Source organism: Cynocephalus volans, chromosome 1 (genome assembly GCF_027409185.1).
Source record: "Cynocephalus volans isolate mCynVol1 chromosome 1, mCynVol1.pri, whole genome shotgun sequence".
In the NCBI taxonomy this organism is placed as follows: Eukaryota; Metazoa; Chordata; class Mammalia; order Dermoptera; family Cynocephalidae; genus Cynocephalus; species Cynocephalus volans.
Genome location: NC_084460.1, coordinates 119,839,663 through 119,865,116, shown reverse-complemented (window position 1 = coordinate 119,865,116; position 25,454 = coordinate 119,839,663). Strand labels below are relative to the sequence as shown.

At 34.7% G+C, this 25,454-nt stretch overlaps 1 protein-coding gene and 1 non-coding gene across 2 annotated transcripts; both read right to left on the bottom strand.

Annotated features, from left to right (window-relative positions):
- Nucleotides 1-851: 851 nt before the first annotated feature.
- Nucleotides 852-25,454, bottom strand: FYTTD1 (forty-two-three domain containing 1). The gene is made up of 9 exons (XM_063101584.1): nt 25,250-25,454; nt 21,100-21,228; nt 14,246-14,394; nt 9,688-9,800; nt 7,904-8,000; nt 7,409-7,470; nt 5,345-5,419; nt 4,372-4,498; nt 852-3,037 (listed from the first exon to the last, which is right to left on the bottom strand). The coding sequence occupies exons 1-9, from the start codon at nt 25,350-25,352 to the stop codon at nt 2,939-2,941; spliced, it is 954 nt and encodes a 317-aa protein (XP_062957654.1). The 5' UTR covers nt 25,353-25,454; the 3' UTR covers nt 852-2,938.
- On the bottom strand, nt 8,731-8,837 carry LOC134365279 (U6 spliceosomal RNA). The gene has a single exon (XR_010021991.1). It is a non-coding gene; the product is annotated as a U6 spliceosomal RNA (small nuclear RNA).

Here is a 25,454-nt window from a genome sequence, read left to right as displayed (position 1 = left end):
GAAAAGTTTACGACCGTTGAAAAAAAAATACGTAGTCTGATTAGAAACACTGGCCTTTTCTAATAGGTTTACTTAACTTGAATACCAAGGAATGATGTACCATAATCATCACTGGTAGATTTACTTACCATTCTACAAATGCTGAAGCATGGCTATTACCTATTCTCAGATATCTGACAAGCCACACAACCATTCCACTACTTTCCGTGGGTGTTAATTCACAGAAGTAACTTGTCAACTGAGAATTAGAAGATATGAACTCAAAAAACGACTCAGTCTTCACAATGTTAGGCCTTACCTTACTAAGATTAAAAAGAGATTAAACTGGGTGATCTCTAAAGGCTCATCTAGCCTAAGATTCTGCATTCTAAATAAATTTGATTATCTTTTAAAATTCCTCCTGGCTACCATAAAATGGTCAAAGGGCAGTTACAGGGATGCCAACAGAAGAATCTAGATTGATTTACCAATTTAGTTGGTAGGTGAATTTTCAAACCCTAAAAGTTATAAATACAAATTATCACTGCAAAGTTCTTTGTAACAGAACAGTCTAAAAACCACAACTCAATCTTTATAGCTAAGAATAAATCATGTGAAACCTGTAACATTTTATTTGTTAAAAATGAACAGCTTCAGAAAAGATCTAAATGTAACTTTTCAAAAAAACACCAAAAAGTACAGTGTAAAGCACCTCCTCGTTAAATACAAACTTTCATTTTGTGATGCACTGCATCAATGTTTTGCATATATCTTGATGCAAAGGAAATTTTAAGTTGTATTCCGTTTAAAGAAAAAACAAAACTTTTAAGAACTGAACAAGGATGACTACAACCACATACCAAAAAAGGAAATTTCCCTCCAACAAAGTATATTGTTTTGCTTACATACAACATGTTAGTTACTCAAGAGTTTTAATTTAGTTATACCAAAGGCAAAATTTTATACTTAAAGAGAAAATTAAATTACAGATGCACAAAGAGCAAAAGTTTAATATACCAAAGACACTTTGTTGTTTGATGGACTTAATGTCAATATTTGGGGCAATTTTTAAGGTTGTTCCAAAAATGGCATTAACAATAGCTCTGTTCAATAATATTCAAAATGACAGGAAAACTGTTCTAAAGACAGCAAACTCGTGCTCAGTTGTTTTTCCTCTGCTTTAAATAAGCTACAAGTAATTCTAAACCAGTCTAAAACGTATTGTTCCTGGATCAAATATAAGCATTCACATTTGCAAAAATGTTCTGCAATGAGTCCCTGACCTCTATGAAAAGCATCAAATAAGTATGGAGAGACTATGGTTTGTTTTCAAATTTTGTGACTGGCTTCCAATAATCCCTTATCAGTAGAAGTACTGACAAAGTATCAGATATTAAAGATCAGATTTAATTCTTTGGTATAAGCATGAAACTGTTATTGATAGCCTTCCACGGCTAGCATAAATCAATAAGTAACCCAAGGAACATGAGAGACAATGCAATAACTTAATATTTTGTTTTGTTTTACAGGAAAAGTCAACGTTAATAATCTACTGCAGAGAAACTTAGAAGTCTTAACATTGTAGCAAACCAAAAGGTCAAGCTTCAAAATAACAAAACTTGTGACCTATAGCTGGAATATTTGGCTGTATTTTGGCATTATACCATAATTTATATTATACAACTATCTGAGGACTCTTAGCACTATCTTGGCACAACAGACTAACTCCTCTCACCCCTCCAGAAGTGGGGGGGGACCCTTTTTCCCCCATAAATGCCTGAACTTTATACCATACAAGAAATCAGAGTGAAAAGTTGCAATGTGATTATATTATTATTTTGCATTTTTTTCTTTGTGACATATACAAGTGTACTTTTGTTTCTGGAGCTATAAATTATTTAATTTAGTAAGCTCAAAAGCTTATAAATTTTAACTTTTCTAAGAAGAAAGTCTAGGACTTTATGGCTATTAATTTCACTATCAAAATATCTCTGGGACTCAACGACTTTAATAATTATAATTCTTCTAAATATCATTTGAAGAATTCTTTTTGAACACTAACTAGACTCAAGACTATGCTAAATCCAAACAGTATACCTATGACCCGGGTTTTTAAACTTTTCTTTTTGTTATTTGCCCTTTGTTTAAAATTTTGGGTTTTAAAGTTTTGCACCTCAGTTACCTGTCCTTTAACTTTCTACTTCCTCTCATGCTTTCTTCATTTACTCAATGCAAACTGTGAGATTTTAACACTGAACAGTTCTCTTTCAAGGGCCTATCAGATAACTTTGTAAATATGCATTTACAGACTTTAAGCACCAACATTCTAAATAAGACTAATGCCTAGAGCCACAAGTCTTGTTAAAAGTTTGGCATTAAAGATTTAGAAGTCTGGGAGATTAACCTAACACTACCTGAAAAATTAACCAAGTTCCAGATATTCCCATAAATCTTAAAACCCCAAACTGGAATTCTAATAAGTTTTTTAAAAAATATCTTTAATGAAGAAAAGGCAACTGCACTTATTATATCAACACTATTAAAGGATAAGTGACAGCAACAAAGAGACCTACTCATATTTCTGAAGAACAAGATTTACCATTGCAAAATCTAAAAAGTGGGCAAAGTTAATGAGATCCTAAATACCACTATCATAAAAATAATCAATTTCTATCTTTCTGTCTTCCTTCTGCTGCTTGAGGAACCAAACATGTCAAATAGAGAACCGTTCTGTCTGAGACAACCATGAAATCTTTAAGAGATAGGCATAATCCCTGCTGTTCTTTCAGGGCAGTATTTTTTATACACGTTTAAAAAAAAAACTTCAAAAATAAAAATAAGAGTTCTTTAGCCTTATGAATATTCTGAAGTAAAGTTTCTTGAATTTCTGTGATGAACTCTTCAAGCAATTCAACTTTTCAAACAGAGTCATCACTCAAAAGTCCCTTTGACAAGGCATCTATCCCACGGTTACAAAGCGGCTTCCTCCTTTGTTGTATGTGAGAGTGGCTCTTTGTTCCTTCAGGATCCCAAACCGCTCATTCAAAGTCATCCCTGTCTAGAAAAAAGAAGAAAAAAAAAAAAAAAACCCAAAAACAATTAACAACTTGACTATTAGCCATACTTGCTTTGGAACAATAATGTGATCTGACGATTAATTAACAGTAATTAATAGTAACAATAGCTAACATTTCCTGAATATTTATGTGTATGACCTCATTTAATCCTAACAAAAACTATATGAAATAGGTGAACTTAGAATCACTTAGAGTAGTTAGTTAACTTGCCTAGTAGCAGCTCCAGAATTAAAGTGGGAACAGAATCCCTATCTCCTAACCACTATAATGCTTGCATTACACAATATATAAAACACACATACATAATGTCTACTAGTTATACACCCAAAAATGCATCTCACCCAAAAATGCATCTATCTGAATTATTTTCAGGCTCTGCAAACACTGCCACCAACTCTAGTGATGCCTCTGATAAAAGTAAGAGTTGTTTATTAGACTTGTGAATACTGTGAAACAAATTTTCTTGAATTTCTGTGTTTACCACAGAAAGCCCAGTCAAATTCAAATGAAAAAATCTGGTTTTTGATTAACAACAGAAAGCACTCACAAACTATTACTTTGCCACTTCAGAAAGGATAGTAACAACAGTGACAAAATAAGTAAAATCACTACAAAAGTAAGTGAATTTAGCAAGATCACAGGATATAAGTTTAATACTAAAATTGTCAAAACCATAGTGAGATACCACTTTACACCCACCTGGATGGATATAATCAAACAACAGATAATAGTAAGTGCTGATGAGGATATTGAAAAATTTAGAATCCTCATATGTGCTCTTGGGAATGTAAAATTGTTTTCTTTGGAAAACAGTCTGGCAGCTACTCAAAAGGTTAAATATAGTACTACCATACAACCTTAGCAATTCTACCCCTAGGTATTTAACAAAGAAAAATGAAAACATGCTCATACATAAACTTGTATACAGATGTTCACAGCAGCCTAATTCATGATAGCCAAAATGTGGAAACAATCCAAATGTCCTATCAACTGAAGAATGAATAAATAAGATGTGGCATATACATATAATGAACATTATTCAGCAACAAAAAGAAATGAAATACTAATACAAAAGATAGATAAACCTTGAAAACATTATGCTAAGTGAAAGAAGCCAGTTACAAACATATTATATGATCCAATTCATATGAAACATCAAAACAGGCAAATTTACAGAGTCAGAAAGTAGATTAGTACTTGCCTAGGTTTGGGGAAGGGAGTTAGGACACTTCGTTTAACTCAGTGTACAATTATTATTTTGTTACTTAAAATATTCTCAGTAAATGCCCCAAAGAAATACAGGAAATCCTTTTACCTGTTTTCCAACACTATTTATGTCGAATTGTAGGGGGACACCTTTAGGAACTTTTTTTACATCAGACTGCTCCCGTTTTGTCAAGAATGAGGGTACAGCAGTACGAGTTAATCGTGGTTTCTGAGTTCTATTAGAAAAATATTAAAGTATCAGACGAGCTTAACAATCAAAAGAAGAAAAATAAATCATATGGTACTTAAGACAACTTGACTCACATACATGTTCAAATGATATTAGGGCTATTTTCCCTGTGTTCTCAAAAAAAAAAAAAGCATCTAGCTCTTGATTGGCTACTCTAAAGATTAAAATTTGTAACTGCTTGCAAAATACCTCTTTAAGAAGAACTATAAACTTTTCAACAATTTGGAAAGATTGGTGATTTCCAAGTCTTGATCTTCTGTTAAAATAAAGCAACCTTTGAAGTCTTAGAGACCCATTCTACATTCTCTTGATTTCAATCATTAAGATGGCTGGATAGATCAGAAACTCCATAAATCTATAAAGTTTATAATGCAATAAATATTATGAAATGGTTAACTAAATTAAGTTCATCTAGATAAAAAAATACGCAATGAAGCCTTTAAGGAGAAGGTAGGTCTGTATGGTCTGAAAAGTAAAGATGTCCAAAATATATCAGGGGGAAGAGAAAGATGGGAGTACTAAGTATATATAGATAGTATCATCTATTATCATAGATACATAAAAATATACATGCAATGTTATATATACACAAAATTTTAAAAAATAAAAATACAAAAGAAATTGTTAAAAGTGGTTATTTGGGGTTATAGAACAAGGAATCAAGGGAGCTTTTACTTTTACTTTACACTATACTATTTCCATTTTGTATCACAAGTATTACTTTTATCCTTGTATCTATTGGACATCACACTCTGAGCAGAAGTCCCGTACTTTTCTATTTTCTCATGTACTGAGAGGTTATAATGTTTGCAACAAGAAAGAAAAGACTTACACTGGGCACTGCACTGCTCCAGGATTGTCAATAGATACAGTCAAAATTCCTCCATTTGTGGTAGAAGTCCGCCACCTAGTTTCAAAAAAGTTAAAAATTTCATTAAAATGGAAGTTTATAAATCCTATAGTATGCTCCACATAAAAATATACATTTTAAAAGTAGTGCATTGGCCAGTTAGCTCACTTGGTTAGAGCACAGTGTTATAACACAAAGGTCGAGGGTTCAGATCCCCACACCAGCCAGCTGCCGAAAATAAATCAATGAAATAAAATAGTATCTATTACTTTTTCTTAGCTTTTTTTTGTTGTTCTTTTTTGTGACCGGTAAGGGGATTGCAACCCTCCCGCGCTCAGCCAGTGAGCGCACCGGCCATCCCTATATAGGATCCGAACCTGTGGCAGGAGCGCTGCTGCGCTCCCAGCACCACACTCTCCCAAGTGAGCCACGGGGTCGGCCCATACTTTTTCTTAGCTTTTAATAAATACAGCTATCTGGACCCCACAATGATATAATGAAATCAGCATGTTGGATACAGGAATTGGACTCTTGTGCTTATTAAATATTTTTCAGTGTAATAAATAATTGCACATTAAAAAAAATTAAATAGTATAGAAGAACTTCTAATGAAGTTCTCTCACCCCACTATTCTCCTCCTTCCCATTCCTACTCCCCAGAAGCAGCACTTTTAACCTTTCCTGTTTTTACTGCTTGATGGTTGATTACGGTTCACTGAAGATGCTTGTGTAGTACAATCTTGCTATGATGCATAGCATTTAGCTTAACATACTATCCTCCAGTTTTCCTACTACTCTAAACATTTTGATGGCTATATCACTATTTTACGTCCACTGTAACTTTAAAAACTTAAATCTTTCAGTAGTGTTTCCTGACCACCCCTACCCCAACTTTCTGTGAGAGTATAACAGTGCCTCTATTCTTTCCTTCCACCTCTTCTCCCACTTTGTACCTCCCACTTTTTGTCAGCTCTACCTTTATATTTACTTTAGTAAAATCTGACATTTACATTATATTGCTCCCAAATTAACTACTTTGTGCTTGGTCTACACGTTGATGCTAAAAGTTCAAAAGAAATAAAATATCATTTATATTATCACAATTATGTAAATATTCTTCATTGAAGAAGCAAATAGGCTATGATTATTATTTCCTTCTAAAGGTTTCCAATGCCATGACCCCTATTGCTTAAGAACACTGCCAGCATCAGGTTCAAATAGTTTCCTTTCTTATGTTCCAATTGCTCAGAATCATGTGCCATTATAGTTGGTAAAATACCTGGACCATGACCATGGTTTTATATGTTTTGTTTTCCAAAAAGGAGCCATATTTTAAATATCTTAATCTCAAAACCTGATTGCACTGATGGAATTATAATGTTACAACTCACACCTGGTAAGTGCAATTACAACAAACAAAAAGCAATTTTTAAAAGATTTTTATAGGGGTGAGGAGAATTATTTGAAAAGGAAAAACATCTTATTGATTTTATTTATTTATTTTTTTTTAAAAAGATGACCGGTAAGGGGATCTTAACCCTTGACTTGGTGTTGTCAGCACCACGCTCACCCAGTGAACAAACCGGCCATCCCTATATGGGATCCGAACCCGTGGCCTTGGTGTTGTCAGCACCGCACTCTCCCGAGTGAGCCACAAGCCGGCCCGGCATCTTATTGATTTTAAAGTTTTATAAATTTTCTAAAAGCTCTACCGGATTTTCTTCTATTCTTTCCCTAAATAGTTTCATTTGTATAAGAGCAGTTATAGCTCCCCCCCCAGCCCCCGCCAAAAGCTATTTCATAAAATGGAATAAAGAGGCAATAAAAAAATAAAAATAATAGAGTAATTTACTTGGTGCTAAAATTGTTACAACACTGACATGTGAAAACCCGAAAGGCATTTGGGAAAAACAAAAAAAATAGGTTTCACTTATTTCAGGTTCAATTTTATTCTGGGTTTCATTTAATTTCTTTCAGACTGGGATACATGGGTAGCTAGTGTTTTGGGAGTTTGAAATGACATCTTGAAAAACAAATTGTAACTTACTGACGAGTTCTCTTTGCTACTACATCGTCTAGCAGTTGTTCTGTGTTCAACTGGGCCTGAACCTGAAGGGAAAAGAAAAGCAGTAGATCCCACAGAAAGCAGAGGATTTGAATCCAAAGAGCTATCCTGCTCTGTAACTTAAAAACCCAGAGTGGCGTGTGCATGAATGCAGGAAAAGGGCCTGCTAGTCTGGCAACAACCCTCTGTTGGGGTTCCTATATTAGAAAAAGTGGCAAATACAAGTTTATTCCTAAACAACATATTAAATAATTTTAAGACATTGCTATTGAGGGCAAAAAAAAAAAAAAAAAAAAAAAAAAGACGAAATAGAAAAACATAACAAAGAGTTAATCTAACGTCATGTTCCTCACACCCTGAACCCAATCCCTACACCTCTACCATGGGCTATGTCTATGATTGAGGATTACTAAAGGTTGGCTGCTCAGGATCCTTTCTGGTAAAAAAAAAAAAAATACTGCCAAGGTTTTTTAATACCTTCAGGCCTCTTCTGAAAAGAAAAGTTGCTTGACGAGTGTCTTTCTGATGGCTTAATTTATTCCCACTCCTGGTAAAGTTAGCTGGAATGTTATTCCTGCAACAAAAACACACATACCGTGAGCCACTTAACTATTTTCAAACATCTTGAGAAAAATAAGCAAAAATAATTAAATTCATAGGCTGACAACTTGAGGTATATGTAACATAAAGATTCTGAATTATTTTCTTATTTACATGAAACTACTGAGATTTTACTTACAAGTATCTCCCTCTGCTGCATATCACATTTAAACAATCTGGTTAACTGAACTAATTTATCTTCTATAGAACATCATCTTTTAAAGATACTAAAATTCACATTTAGTGCTATTTCCTAAATTTGTTGAAAACAAAGTTATAGATTTACAGGATTAGTAACAAAAAAATGACACCAAGGCACATCATAGTCAAACTGAAAACCAAATATAAAGATTTGAAAAATAACATCTTCTCCTCTACCTTATCTTTCTTCCTCATTCAGAAACCTTTACATATTAAAATAAACCACAGAAAAACTACACTTGTCCACTTCTTGTTTTTTCATACACAGAAGAATCCACTCTTAATAAATTACATTTCACTTGACTTTCACCAATTCTTTTCTGTTTTCTATAGGAAGCTGGTGAAGTATGAGAAAACAAAATTTCATATTTATCTATTATACAAACAAGTGCTTAACAAATTACCTAATTGTACCTCCAATCTTATAGAGGTTCAAATGCAAAATTTCCCTGGCTAGACTAATTAACATGTAAGCCTCATGTAAATGACAGGTTCTTTTTTTTTTTTTTATGGAATGCTTCATGAATTTACATATCATTCTTGCACAGGGGCCATGCTTACCTTCTCTGTATCATTTCAATTTTAGTATATGTGCTGCCGAAGCATGCACTAAATGACAGCTTCTTATTTGAGGAGGTGCCCTTTCACAAAAAGTACTACACCAAATGATTCCCAAAAGATGACTGTTAAGTAAAACCGCAATTTTAGCTATTCTATTTACAAACAGACCTCATTCCAGGTTTTGTTTTGTTACGAATTATCTTCTGTAAGAGATGAATAAATGGTACTTGAAACTGAAATAAGAAAATTTTGTAGCTTGTCAGCTTCCTTTCTGCCTACTTTGTACTTACAGAGAACAGAATGCCAGAACATTAGGTCATTATTCTTAGGTTTTTGTTATGCCTTTCACTTTAGTATAAAAATAATTTCAGCTTAAAAAGCATTCATGCAGAATTCTTTCTTTCTAGTTTGCTTTTTCCACAAATAACATACGTTGTGATTAAATGTTCTAGTAAGAGCCATTGAGACTGAATAACAATTCAGCGTTCAGAATTTCCAATTTGAATACTCCTGAATGGGGTGTTAGGATTTTTACCAAAATGATAAGCTTTTGTGATTTTACTCTATACGTAAAGAGAGGAAGAGAAGCAGAGTTAACGTTTTTTTAAAAAAGTTTATATTAGTTAAATTCATCAAAAACACTGCATCTAAGAAATAAGGAAGCACCATCTGGGAATACTAGGTGCTGCAGGCTTAAAAAAAAAAAAAAAAGAAAGAAAGAAGGAAGCTATTACTAAATGCTTCCATGTTGGATATTCAGATAGACATCCCAAATACCTTTCACGAAAAATCACCGATAACCAGAAGAATCACTGCAAATTCATTCTTCTGAACACCTAATGCAAGAAGTCCTTATTTACGGAGGATAACACATTGCTGCCTTATATTTGAGTACTTACTTTCTGTTTAACTGGTTAGGTCTCTTGAGAACTGCTACTGGTTTCCTCTGCACTTCATTTTGTCTCAGGAGGTTTGCCTTTCTTTTTAATACTGGAAAATATCGTTCTATATTCTTTCAGAAAGCAAAAAACTATGTTAACCAGACTGCTTTTTGCTATATACCCTACTACAATAAACTTTTCTGATGCAGAATAGACAGGGATTGACAACTGTTTGGATGTGTAGATGAGGGAGATGGAAAAACTAAAAGGACTTAGAAAACTTCTAAGTGACTGAAAAGATGACAACCACATTATACTTAAAATACCTGAGGTGATCTGGGGGATGCAAGGTGATAAATGAAAAGATGGAGCTCTGGATCTCAACAGACGAATCAGAGAGCCAGAGATGTAAATAATGGAATGATTTATATAAACATGACTTTTGATACTAAGTGAAGGGATGGGATGAAAGGGCCAAGTTCCAAAACAAATGTGTGAAAAAGAAAAAAAGGGAAGCTGTGACAGCGAAGAAGCTGGAGCAGATATGGTTAGAGGAAAAAGAAGAATGCCCAATATCATAAAAAACACAAGCACATCAAATGTTCACTTTTTCTTTCTCCACATATATAAATTAAATCCATCATTAAAGCCTAATTCAGGCTTCCATATTTTCCATCAAGACTTCTCTAAAGTCCTTGACAATATGGACCAAATCTTATACTTTATATCTGGATTCCCCTATTATTTTAGGCATATTTTAAGCACTTTTCTCCATAAATATCTACTGACTAAATAAAATAAAAAACATAAAATCTTCATTTTTATGAGCATTTGTAAAAGAAATAAATGTAAAACAGGGATGAAGAATATCAAGAGCATAGGAGAAAAGCTACAAAATTAGACCCAATTAGATGAAATTATGTCCTATTCCAAATTTTGTATTTTGTCTTTAATAACACCAAGGACAATTTTATAGGTAAATGTGAAAGTCCGTGATGCTGTGTCACATGTAATTTTCCTACAAAGTATCTGCCACATTATAATCATAGTTAATCTGTGTGATAATTTAATGTTTATCTTCTCCACTAGACTTGCATTCTCCACGAGGACAGGGATTTTTCTACTGTGTTCATTGTAGAATTCTCTACACCTAGCATACAGTGAGTGCACAGTAAACATCTGTTTAATGATGAATAAATGAAATAGAATCATAACAACCCATTAATATATGCTGAATGCATGTTCCATATGTGAATATGTATGCTAAAAACAAGTACACCTAGGTATAAGTTTTTTTTTTTTTTTCCACTACAATTTTGATATAAAAAGTATTTGATGAGGGAAAGAAATTAAGGTATTTTAGTTTTTATGTGAATTTTTATTAAGGTATTATTTACATACAATAAAATTTTAAGTGTACAATTTGATGAATTTGGGTAATCACACACAATTGTGTAACCACATCATAATCAAGATATAGAACAGTGCCTTGCCCAAAAATGTTTCCTTGTGCCTCTCTCTGCAGTCTATTCTTTCCTCTTTCCTTTCTCCCACCCAGGCAATGACTGATCTGTCACTACAGTTTTGCCTTTCCTACAATTTCAAATAAATGAAATCATACAGTACATATAATTTTGTGTTTGACTTCTTTTGTTGAGCATGTTTAGAAATGTCTCCATGCTGTCAGATTAATATTTTATTCCTTTTTTATTGCTGAATAGTATTCCATAGTATGGATATAAGGCACTTATTTTTAACTGTCAAAATCAGACAATGATTCAAAAACGGTATACCCATTAATAGAAAATAATTGCCATATACAGCAGTACTTGAAAAGTTCATGGAATAATAGAATTAAAAGATAATACAAGTCTTCTTAAGTTCACAGCAGTACTAACTGGTTTAGTTTTATCAGAGTCCAAGTTAAAAGTTCTACAGAATATAACCTCCCCTAGTGTGGAGAAATGCTGAATATAAAAGGGAAAAGTCACAGAATTGGCATTCACAAACTCATACATTCCAGGAGAAGAATGCCTTAGGAACTTAAGCACAACTTTTACTTGACAGATATTTTAAGTGACTTTCAAATCAAAAATAATATTCATTCTCAGAGATAACCACTGCTCAGTTAGCAAAGTCATTTGCTCTCCCAGTAAAGACTAGTAGTGTAAATAAGTATGCTATCTTTTCCCACTTGGTTATTTACTTCACAGATAAGAAAATTTTGTACATTTTTATTGAAATAAAATCTCACTAATTCATATAAACTATGGAAAGGAGGAGATAATAGAAAGTCTATGCTTAGAACATGTTTTTTTAAGTGAAATTTTTCTAAGCAACTCAAAGATCAATTAAGTAATTTAGGTAACTTGATTTAGATAGAAAAGGATAGTATAAGTTACTTATATACAAATAAAATTGTCCAAATTGCCGGAAAATAATCTGCTTCACAAGTACTATATTCTATCCTACTCAGACTATTAATCTGTATTCAGGTTGAAGAAAGGGCTTTTGATAAACACATTTCAAACCATACCTTTGCCAAAATCATCAGACTTAGGGTTTCACTAATGAGATCTTACTATTCAGTACATTCTTAGCATTCTAAAATTTAACATTTTCAATTTTAACTATTTTCAAACAACTCAAAAGACTACAATCTGGTCCAAAGGTAGTAACTTACCCAATTGACTGTTCCCAGTTAGTTACAGATTGAACTCCTCGTTCTATTCTTTCCCTCCTTCTCACTACTGCACTTAACTAGTCTTTAAAAAAAAAAAAAAAAAAAAAGACTACCACATGTGATAATTTACAATTTTTACAGGAACAAGTCATTAGTTAGCGGTTAAACTCAATCTTCTTTCCAGCATCCATATCTCCTTGCTGCTTTCAGAACCCTGAACAAACAAGTAACTTGTGTGATAAAATCTTAAAGGGGACAGCAGCTACTGGTGGTGGCAGAATAGAACAGTTAAGGGATCTAAGGCAGTTGTGGTTCTAATCAGAATAGGCAAGTTTAAGATAATTAAAGGAATGAACATACTGAATTTTTTACCAGCATGCATCACTTTCATAATCAGAGAAATAAAGGGATTAAAAAATAGAAGAGTAGAATATTACATTCCTTGATGGCTCAGACCCACTGTACATAAAGCAACAGAAAAAAAACCAATTGCAAAACTATTTCAAGGAATGCTTTAGCCAATTCAAAAACTACTCATTCAGATGTGAATAAAACTTCAGTTAAGAGTTAAAAAGCAGTTACCTTATGATGGTAAATAATTGTAACTCTAATTTAAAATATCAACTAGGGAATAGGTATCTATCCAAGAGAAATGAAAACTTACGTCCATACTGACTTGTAGGTGAATGTTCATAGCAACATTATTCATAATACCCAAAAAATGGAAATCACCAAATGTCCATCAAATGTGGTACATCCATATAATGGAATATTATTCAGCAATAAAAAGTAATGAAGTATTGATACATGCTACAACATGAATGAACCTCAAAAACACTATGGCTAAATGCAAGACCACATATTATATTCTATGATTTCACTTATATGAAATGTGCAGAAAAGACAAATCTATAGAAAATCTATAAAAAGTAGATTAGTGGTTGCCTGGGGCACAGGATGGGGTGCGACTGTGAATGGGCTTGATATTTCTTTTCAGAGTGACAGAAATGTTCTTAAATTAGGTTACTGTAAAGACCGTACAACTCTGTAAATGGACTGAAGTTCACTGAATTGTGTACTGAAAACAAGTGAATTTTAAGTTACGAAAATTATACCTCAATTAAAGCTGTTTAAAAAGGGTGTACGTGCATAAAAAATTTTTATGTTTGAGAATGCGGAAATTTAGGTATTCTTCATAAATGGCAATGATTTTTATTTAGTTATTAAGTTTTTTACATAAGCCCGAAAGTAAAACATTAAAAAAAAAAAAAAAAAAAAAAAATCAAATGCTTTCTTAATCTCATTCACAGAAATATTGGTACAGGTTGAGCATCCCTAATCTGAAAATTCAAATTCCAGAACTTTTTGAGAACAGACATGACACCACAAGTGGAAAATTCCACACCTGACCTCACGTTTCACGCACAAACTTATTAAAAATAGTGTATGAAATTACCTTTAGGCTATGTGCATAAGGTATGTATGAAGTATAAATGAATTTTGTTTACACTTGGTTCCCATCCCCAAGATATCGCATTATATATATGCAAATATTCCAAAATCCAAAAAAATCTGAAATCCAAAACACTTCCCATTCCAAGCATTTCAGAAAAGGGACAGACAACCCAGTAATACATTGCTTAACAACAGGGATACATCCTGAGAAATGTGTCATTAGGCGATTTCATCATTGTGTGAACATCATAGAGTTTCCTTAACACAGACCTAAACGGTACAGCCTACTACACACCTAGGCTATATTGTATAGACATTATAATCTTATGGGACCACCATCATACACGCAGTCTGTCATTGACTAAAAGGTTGTTATGCGGTACATGATTGTAAAAGGAAGAGGGTACCTGACTCGGGATTAAGCCGTCCTCATCCTACCTTGTCAGTTAGAGGTGGACGATTCATAGGACTAATTCCTTTTCGAATTCCAGTTGCTTTCCTAGCTGCAAGGCCTGTAATAACTCCATAAGGATGTCTCTTTCCAGGTATTACTCTTCCTCTACGGCTCAGACTAGTCTTACCAAAACCTGAATGAGGGGAGGAAAAAAGAAGAAGAAAAAATATCAGTTTAGGAATGCAACTGAGAGGATCACAGGATACTCTTATTTCTCAAGCAGGGTGGAGGATATGAGTATTTTATTTTTTAATTATATTTTTTTGGATTACATAAAACATTTCATTTATAAAAAGGCAATAAGCTACATTGGGAAGGGTTCTGTGGCATACTGGACAGCAAAGAACTAGAGGATTCTCACACGTCCTCTCTGTCATTACTTTCTCAACAAATAGGACAGTTTAGATTTTACCTGTGCGATATGGTAGCCACTAACCTGTATGTGGCTACTGAATATTTGAAATATGACCAATCTAAATTGAGATGTTACAAACAAAATAATGTAAAATATTTCATTAATGATCTTATATTAATTGTGTGTTTAACATTTTGGATATATTGGGCTAAATAAAATATATCATTAATATCTGGCTCACAATTTATTTATATTGAACAGTGCTGATCTAGAGTGGAATCATTTTCTCATCTCCCATTTACTTACTACATTGCAATGAGGGTTCTTTACTTTCAGCCCTTCTCTATTCGCATTGCTTTTGCTAAAGTCCCCAATGAATGCCAATGGACATTTTATTTATTATTTATTTTTGGCAGCTATTGATATGGTCAATAGACATATTTTAATCACTGTGGCATGTAACACTGCTGACTTTGTTTTTCCGTTATGTATCTTACCTATTTAAAATTTTTTTCTTTTTCTTTTTTTTTTTGTGGTGGCTGGTAGGCTTTTTTCCTCATTACTAAAAAAATAAACACGTTCACTGCAGAAATCCTAGAAACATATAAAGTACAAATACGAAACTAAAAATCAGGGCCAGCCCGTGGCTCACTTGGGAGAGCGTGGTGCTGACAACACCCAGTCAAGGGTTAAGATCCCCTTATCAGTCATCTTTAAAAAAAAAAAAAAAAGAAAAAGAAAAATCGCTCAACATCCCACCACCTAAACATAACCACTTCTAACATTCTGCCTTTCTCGTCTTTCTTTTAGTTGTATATTTACATTTAAAAAGTTAACATTTTTAGTTTCAACTATTTTTAAGCAACTCAAAAGACTATCCTATGTGGTAATTCACAATTTTGTAGTACACTAAGTGTCCAGAAGGTGGAGTAAAAGTCAATCTTCCAGCAACTGTATTTCCTGCTCTATGTACTATTTTGTAGGTTACATATATGTGAAAATACTGTGAATATTATCTCGTGTTTTTGATACCTTTCACTGTATTACATTTTTATTTTTATTTTTTAATATTTAGGGTCATTTAATATACTAAGTTGAGCAAACAGCATAAATATTTAAAGAGTATTGGTTGGTGGTAAGAAAATCTCAACTGCTCTCTAAACGTGAAAGATTAAACGAATGGGACCTTAAACAGAGTACACTTTGTTATGGGTCTCTTCCCCACACACAAAAGTCCTTGGCAATTAATGAGTTCATCCACTATGATTGGCAGATGAGCTATATTTCCTCATATCCTGGCCCTCCACCCCAAAAGGGAACCCTCTGGGGACACAATTCATACTCCCAGCTGGGAATCCACCCTGGGGGATTGTTATTACTTTTATAATCAGGAAAAAAAGCAATAAAGATAAAAATTTAAAAAATTTTTAAATCAAATTATTGCTGCTCTATGTGTGAATTCCTTTTAGAATTGCAAACAAATAAAGAGCAAATCATGTTAGGGGAACCTGTACATTAAAACTAACTTGAGGGCCAGCCCGTGGCTCACTCGGGAGAGTGCAGTGCTGATAACACCAAGGCCACAGGTCCGGATCCTATATAGGGATGGCCGGTTAGCTCACTGGCTGAGCGTGGTGCTGACAACACCAAGCCAAGGGTTGATATCCCCTTACTGGTCATCTTTAAAAAAAATAAAAATGAAAAAATAAATAAATAAATAAAACTAACTTGAATTTACTACAACTTATTAATTTTTACTTGTTTTAAATAATAAAACAGTTACCACTTACTGTGCTAGGCACTGTGCTGAGTAATTTACATGAAAACCTTGATGAGGTTGATGCTAACATCATTTTGCAGGTGAGCAAAGTGAGGCAAAGAACAATGACTACCTATAGGTCACAGTTAGCAAATGGCAGAGCCATGATCTAAGTGCAGGTTTGTGTGGCTCCAAAAAGCAAATACTTCTCCAAACTGTTATACAAAATTTAAAGAGAAATAAAAGGCAGAATAAAACATATAGAACATTTCCAAAGAGAAAAAAACAACTGTTTTAGAAAAAGTAGACTCTGGGCTGGGTATTACAAAATGGCCAAGATTTCAATAGGGAGATAGACATGAGAGGATTTCAGATTGAAGTGACAAGTACAAAGACATGGGTGAACATGGTCCAGGAAAAATGATGAGAAATGAATGGACATGGTGGGCTCAAATCACAGAGGTCTTTGAACAGGGATAAAAACTGCACTTGACTAGGAATGAAGGGTCACTGAATTCACACTCAAGACTACATCAGTCTAGAAGCAGTATTTTATACTTAAGAGAAGAGGGAGAGAGAAGGTGGTAAGACTATTTCAGATGCTATTGCAACACTCAAACATGACATGATAAAGACCTGGAAGAGGAACAAAGAAATTTGAAATATTCCAAAAGAATGAATGAATTAGTAGGGCAAAGAGAAAGATTAAAGAGGAATCCATTATAACAGCAAAGTTTCAAGATTAGATGAGAAAGACTAATGAGAAAGTCTCATTAACAGGAATAAAATTAATTAAAAGGAAAATGTATGGAATACAATTCTATCCTTGGTGCCTTTTATTTCTCATCATTTGTTTATAGTACATTGTTTGCATTCTCATCATCCTTTCCATTCTTCTATTTCTCTCTTATCTGTAGCTTTCCTCCCTCTTCCTTCTAGCAGGCCTAGATCATCCCTTCCTCCACCTTTCTCTTTGAACAAATTTTACTAGCTGAATCTCAGTTTCAGCAATGGTTCTATGTTTCACCCTTTCATTGTCACATTCCATAAAGTAGGAAAGATCTATGCATACTGGCCCAATTCTCTCCCCTCTTACACTATGACTGGTCTTATATTCTAAAAAGCACTATGAAGGGCTGAGCCCGTGGCGCACTCGGTAGCGTGCTGCGCTAGCAGTGTGGCGACGCTCCCGCCGCGGGTTCGGATCCTATATAGGAATGACCGGTGCACTCCCTGGCTGAGCACCGGTCATGGAAAAAAAAAAAATAAAATAAATAAATAAATCATGGACAATTTAAAAAAAATAAATAAATAAAAAATAAAAAAAAAATAAAAAGCACTATGAAGGGATACTGAAGACATCATCCAATGTAGTAGTCTTTTTGTAGTTTTCATTCTTTTAGTCTCTCCAGATAGTTTTCTTCTGTCTTTCCAAAATACCTTCATTCTCATTGCTTCAACTACCACCTCTATGAAGAAACTTTCATACTTTCAGCTCTACTAGAGAAGTAGTTTAACACTAGCCACGTATGAGAACCACTGATGGAGCTTTAAAAAAAAAAAATCCCTATGACCTACCTCTGTAGGTCATCATTTTGGTTCAGTAGATTCTGGTTCAGTAGAAATGGAGTGTAGCCATAGTATCTATTTTATAAAGCTTCACAGGTGTAACTAAGGTTGAGAACGACTACAACTAGAGAGAAATTCTCATACTTCTTTTGAATCCCTAGAATAATCCCTTCATGAATTTCTTTCGCACATACATCGTTTGCATCAATAATTTCAGGAGCCTGGTCACTGAAATGAAGATCTGAAGAATTCTTCTGGGAAATATCACAACACAGTGCATGCAATCATATAAGGGCACTTTTTGAAGTTCGTGGAAATGTTCATATTATCTTCTAATTTTATTTCTCCACAAAGTTTTTGAAGCACCCTCATATTACTGGCTGCTTTCCAAAGCAACCTACAAATATTCCCATCTCTTCCACCTCTAAAAGGAACAGCATTCTTAAACTTTTTGATCTCTGGACCTCTTTACACTCTTAAAAATTACTGAGGACTCCAAAGAGTTTTTGTTTCTGTGGGTTATGTTTATTGATACTTGCTATACTAGAAATAGGAACTAAGATACTTAAAAACTATTTCATTTAAAAAACAACAATAATAAACCTACTACACGTAGGGTAAGCAACATATTTTTGATGAAAAATAACAATTATTTCCCAAAACAAACAAAAAATATTTAGTAAGAAGAGTGGCATTGTTTTTGCATTTTTGCAAATCTCTTTAGTGTCTGGCTTAATAGAAGATAGCTACATTTTCATATCTGCTTGTTATGGATTGAATGTTTGTCTCTCTCCAAAATTCCTATGTTGAAAACTAACCCTCAATATGATGACATTAGAAGTGGGGGCTCTTTGGGAGGTAATTAAAGCCATGAGTGTGGATCCTTCACAAATGGGTAAGTGCCAATATAAAAGAGACCCCAGAGAACTCTCTAGACCTCTTTCTGCATGTGAGGATACCACAAGACATCAGTAGTCTGCAACCTAGAAGAGGGCCCTCACCAGAACCTGACCTTGCTGGCACCCGATCTCAGACTTCTAGCCTCCAGAACTGTGAGAAATAAATTCATGTTGTTTATAAGTCACCTAGTCTGTGGTACTTGGTTACAGCAGCCTGAACTAAGACACTGCTTTTGCATTCAATCTGTTTTAATTATCATATGTTATGTAAACTCTGGAAAAGTCTATGGTATGTTTATGAGAATAAGAGTGAAAACACAACGTCATTGTGTTATTACAAAAATAGTTTTGACCTTGTGGACTTCCTGAATCTTTGGGATTCCCCAGAGGTTCCCAGAAAACACTTTGAGAACCACCGCTACATAGTACTCTACCACTAAAAGACATTTAGGTTGTTTCTACAAATATTTTTTAAGTACCTAAATTATATTTCAGGCACAGAGTTAGAAAGACTTAATTCACTTATTTGTTCAGGCATCAAAAAATCATACCGAGTATTCTCTGTCCTATTTATTCTTTTACCTCAAGCTAACATCCTCACTGACATTACAATGTGGAAATCTGAACTTTTCCTAGCCACCAAGAACTTAAGACAATCCCGTATCTCTCTGCACATTCAGTAACAGCAGCAGCTGTTCTATTTTAGCCCCTGTCACATGTAAGCAGATTATGTACAAGCACAAGCTCAATCTTATGAGATCCTAAGCTGCCCCCAGATATCATTTATCTCAAGGATCAGATCATAACCCCCATAAAAGGAAAGTTTCTCTGATCCTTCATGGACTAGATCATATTTCACCTTATTCATTAAATCATGCCTGATCTTCTTAGCACAAAATCCTTTTCTAAAGTACTGTAATATTATCTGAATTTATCCTATGACATTTCTCACACTCTACCTTTTCTCTCTTATCTCTGCTACTACAAATCAATTCCTTAAAGACCATATCTTTACATATCCTCAGAACCTGGTCAGTTCAGAGCATTTATCAGGTATTTAACATATTAATGAATATATTTCTGGCTTCTATGAACTCTGCACAGTTATTTCAAAACAAATCATATATAAAATATGGTATGTTGAGTAACAGTTATGAGAAATCTTTAGATATAAATCACTGGAATTAAACATTCATTTGCTACAGCTACACATTTAGGTTCAGCTATTCAAGAAATTATAAGTGAAGAATAAATTTTTTTTGTAGGGTCTAATCTCAGTTATTGACATTTTGAAGACATATTGGCATATTAGTTGTTAAACATGGAACTAATTACGTTCAAACCGCTGGAGATTATTTTTTGTTTTCCAATGTATAGAATAAAATCAACTTAGAATCTAGTCTACCAAACATTTTTTATATATGAGAAAAAGATTTAGTTTTTTTTTTTGAACAAAGGTTTATTCTAAAACAATGATATAACTGCTAAAACAGTTAATGAGTCATATATAATTAATAGTGTTCAGTTACTGCCTCCAGTACATTTTGGAACAAGATGGTTATAAATGCTTCCAGATTACCAAAAGTAAACTACATATGTAGACTTTCAGACTACACCTAAAGCATTCAATTCTGAGTGTCACCTTTGGAGGATTTAATGAATCATAAAGGTCTTAGATAAGACAGAGAGTCTGGAATTCATTTTCTATGCAAAATTTAATAACTGTCTCCACATACCTAAAAGGTTTTCATATAGAAAAGAAAGTTTGCTTCCTATAACTTTGCAGAAGTAATAGATGGGCATGCTTTAATTCAAATTAAAAGAATTTTCTAGGAAATAATTGTCTCCAACAATAGAATAAGTTGTCTTGTGAGGTGGTATGCTCTTTCACTGAATATATTTAAGTTGGAGTTAGACAGTCATCCACAGAAAGACTGTTAAAGGAACATCTCACTGAAAAAGAGACTGGACCTCATGATATGTAAATTTTAAACTGTAAGTATAATTTAGACTATAAACTGAGGTTACTGTAAAATGACCTAAAGTTTTTAAGAAATAGTATTATTGCCTATTTAAGGCAACTTAAATTTTTACCAGGTTTTAATATCTAAACAAAAACCTGAAAGTAGAGGAAATAAAAATCACAAACAAAGGGTATTGATGTATTTCCTCCATGTTTTAATTATATGCTAAAGATGGTACACGATAGAACTCACAAATAACAGCTTTTCATTAAAGCTTACTTTCAAAACTTACCAGAATTCTGTTGCATTCCCCACCGTACTCTCATCCTGAATTGGCTGGCACCACTTTGCTGGAGTCTTCTATTTAGCCGTGGAAAATTCTGCTTTTTTCCTTCCTTTCGATTTAATTTGATGATATCATCTATGATAGAGAAAATGCCATATTATTTTCTTTTTAACTTAATGACTCAATTACTTAGTCTCACTTTCTAGGTTATAGATTTCCTATGTCCCTAACTTTTCTACTTTGAAAGCACTTCCATAAGAGGACAATGATAAAAAGCCAAAGATCAAATCAGCCATTTTAAATTCGTGCTCTGAAGAAAACTTTTGTAGGAAAAGTTCAAGTCAATAGTCCAAAGCAGATCTATAAATTAATAAAGAGTTCTATTATCCATAGTATTTCTTTCCTTGATGAATTTAAATAAGCAAAAACCTGTTTGAAAAAATTGTTCATACTTACTTTCCATAATCACAGAAGTCTCCATTTTTTAAAGATGGCAACTTTTCAGTAAACCATAGGTAGTCAAAAAAGTAAGTAAATCATTCAAACACTAGATTTCTACATTCACCTGAATTCAGAAAATATTTATTAAGCATATACTATATGCAATGAATACATGTGTCAGTCTGTGCTGTAACTGAAACAAAAATAAAATATGGTCCCTGTTCTTAACAAGTTTTAAATTACTGATGGAAACAGACATGCAAATAGCAAATACAAAATTAAACGAGTGCCATAATAAAAGTATAGTACAGGGCTGGCTCATGGCTCACTCAGGAGAGTGTGGTGCTGATGACACCAAGACCACGGGTTCGGATCCCTATATAGGGATGGCCGGTTAGCTCACTTGGGAGAGCATGGTGCTGACAACACCAAGTCAAGGGTTAAGATCCCCTTACTGCTCACCTTAAAAAAAAAAAAAAGAAAAAAGTACACTACAAAAATATATATATATATATACTATTGGTTCTCCTCCTCTAGCAAAGTAATTCAGGGTTACCTTATTTTTCTTTCTACGATGATCTCTCTAAGGCTCATTATTCCAAAAATACCTTCGAATTGCCCCAAGGTAATTCATAAACATCACATCACTCTAATACCACAACATAACAATGTGAAGATCAGAAAACTAAATGTACTCCACTCCTATCTATATCTGTTAAAGGAGGGTACTAGAAGACAAAAATATTTAAGAAATATCCAAACACTTTCTCCAGTCCTAACTTCAATATTAATTTTGATGACTGATAAAGCAAATAAACCAAAGAACTGCACACAGTCAACAACTTAATTACACTTCATGAAACTAATTAACCTCAATTATTTTCTCCCAAACTGCTCTATGCACAAATAATCTATGTCAATATAATTAGTCTTTTTTGAAGTCAGAGAAAGAAATATAGATTATAAGGGTCGTTTCTAATAGATTACTGCTCTACCTCACCCATCTGTAATCTTTAAGACTCTTGATCACATTCAAACAAATATTCATATAAAATATTTCATATCTCTCCAAAGTACTTTGCTGTCTTCTTGAGATCAACTTCCAACTACAAAAGAGTTCATCAAAGTTAAAGACACTCGGAAAAAGTTTTTAACAAAATAAAAAGGTTTCATGAATATCAGATATATAAACACGTTAAATTTTCAGTGAGCCGAACGTTAGGAAGACACTACTTATGAAATATCACTTTCGTTTAGCAAGGTGCTATTTATTCTTCACCCAAAGTCGAAAATCTCAGAGCCCTGAAAGTATACCAAAAAAATGAATTTGATCTGGGGACCATGAGGAAAAAAGGTGGGGGGCAGAGTACAATTTTGACTAACTAGATTAATTTTAAAATACGGCAGATAGAGCTTAAACATTAAAAATTAAAATTTAAAAGTAGCAAAACATATTAAATATAAAATTATATTTTACATTTAAACATTTTATTATCTAAATCCTCAAACAAGTCAAATGAACTATTATGGCAGAGAGGAAGATTATTATCTTCCTCTTCCCATCTCTGTAAAATTCTCTCTAGAAGACTAACAGACTGCTTTATGTTCTTGGGGGTAAGAAAAGAGACCAAGGTCTATTTTAGCTCTCAAAAGGACTTCATGTCTACCTTAAAGAGAAGTATTCCTCAGTTTTCTTCACTTGAACTTCCTAATCACCAAACAAAATATATTTTTAAAAACGCCCCAAGGGCCGACCCCATGACGCACGCGGGAGAGTGCGCGGCGGCGCTGGGAGCGCAGCGGCGCTCCCGCTGCGGGTTCGGATCCTATATAGGGCTGGCCGGTGCGCTCACTGGCTGAGTACCGGTCACGAAAAAGACAAAATAAAAATAAAAATAAAATAAAATAAAAAATGCCCCAAAATCTACAAATGTACTGGTTATGGAAATACATGTTCAACAGTTCCTTACAACATCTATAGCTTGGTTGGGACTCTAGAGCCAGACTGAAATCCTGACTTCACCACTTATTCACTTCATGACTTTGAGCAAATTAATTTCTACATATCACAGGGTTTCTGAAAAATGGGAATAACAACAATGGTGTGTGCGTACAAAAATAAAATATAGTGCTTACTGTGCACCAGGTACCATTCTAAGCAGTTTACTGACCTTTTGACTTATTTAATACTTATAGCAACACTTTGAGGTAGATAAACACTATTACCATCACCTTTTTATAGATGAGGCACTGAGAATAATTTGCCCATGGCCACATGGCTAGTAAGTGGCAAAGCCGAGATCTGAACTGAGACAGTGTGGCTCTGGATTTCATGTTCTTTTAACACTAGGAGTACACACCTCATAGGGTTATTATAAAGATAAACTGAGATAACATGTAAAATGTCTGGCAGGTTGTAAGCACTCGATAAATATTAGTTATTATGCTATTTCTTGGTCTTAACTGAAAAGATTTCTCATTTCTTTCAAGTTCACTACTGACTAGCAGTAAGGCAAGACTTGAAGCCAAACTTATTACTTCTAATAATTCACTTAATTCACATATTGGGTTCTGATTTTGTGGCAATCCTAGAAACCAAGAATTCTTGACTTTCGATAAAAAAAACTTTCCAGATAAACCACAACAAAAAAGAAACAAAAGGAAAGAAATGACGACCAAAAGAATATTTCCAAGACAGATATTATCCTTAATACCGTCCTCCTAAAGTAACTCTGAATCCACTAGTGAGGTACATACTTTTCAAATATTCTAAAAACTGTAGGCCACAGAAAGAGTTGGCAGAGCTGACTACATCCAATGCCATAACTTGAATCCCGACAAAAATGGAATTACTTTTGGACCAGCCAGACCAAACAATGAGGCTAGTGCCTCGGTAGAGTTAGGTCTGAATTTTTAATTGAGTTACCAATCCTCCTTTTATATAATCGACACCAAACCACGCCACTCTTCCTACACGTGCTAGACCCCATGCTTTATCTGGCTTCTCAGCAATCCATGTAAATCTCTCCTTCGATTTTTGCTTCATTTTTTTCTAATTAGTTAACTTTGAGGCCTGGATGGGGAGGATGTACTTTTCTAGGCACCGCCTAATAAAACAACATCTGATGAGGTCTCTGACTAACGATATTTCCTTTCTGACAGGCGCTCCGGGGTCGGCCCCCATTGGCAAGCGTGGCGCCCGACGGAAATCTGCAGCGCCAGGCGTAGGCCTGGGCACCGTAATGCTCAACAAGACCTTCTTTGAGACCTCTGGTTTAAACCGATTGCAGAGGTAGCTGGGCTCTCAAAGATCCTTCTTCGGAAAGAAGGGCACAGTCGGATCATTACCCTTGCTCCCGATAACGCCCACAGCGAACACGCTCGAGGGAAACCCGCGGAGTTTTCCTCACAAAGAGCTGGGGTAACCGGCGAGTGGTAGCGCCCCTCTGAAAGAAAAAACGGTACGCACCCCTCTACCCTCCAAACCTCCAGGCCCGTAGCGCTCGCCCCCACAGCTCCTCCTCAGACACAGCCTCTGCCGAGAGGACGCCCGCGTCCCTCAGGCACGACCCGGCATCGGGCGCCCGGTCCCCCCGCTTAGTTCTGCCCTCCCGCAAGAAAACTCGGTCGGCAAGCAGCCAACCGCTCCTTCCCCCACAGACCGCGCCACTAGGTTCCACCCACACCCTCGCCCGACTCCAACTCGGCCCCTCACCCAAAGACATATCAATTTTGTCGAGGTTTTCATTGCTGCGGGCTTTTGGCGGCGGCGACTGTGTCGCCGTGGCTCCCACCAACCGGGTACCAAACCGGTTCATGGCTGGAGACGCCGCGCTGGAACACTCGGCGGGGAAGGCCAGAGTCGAAGGCCTGCCACCTCCCACTCACGCACGCAGACTTGCTGCACAGAGGGAGCGCGC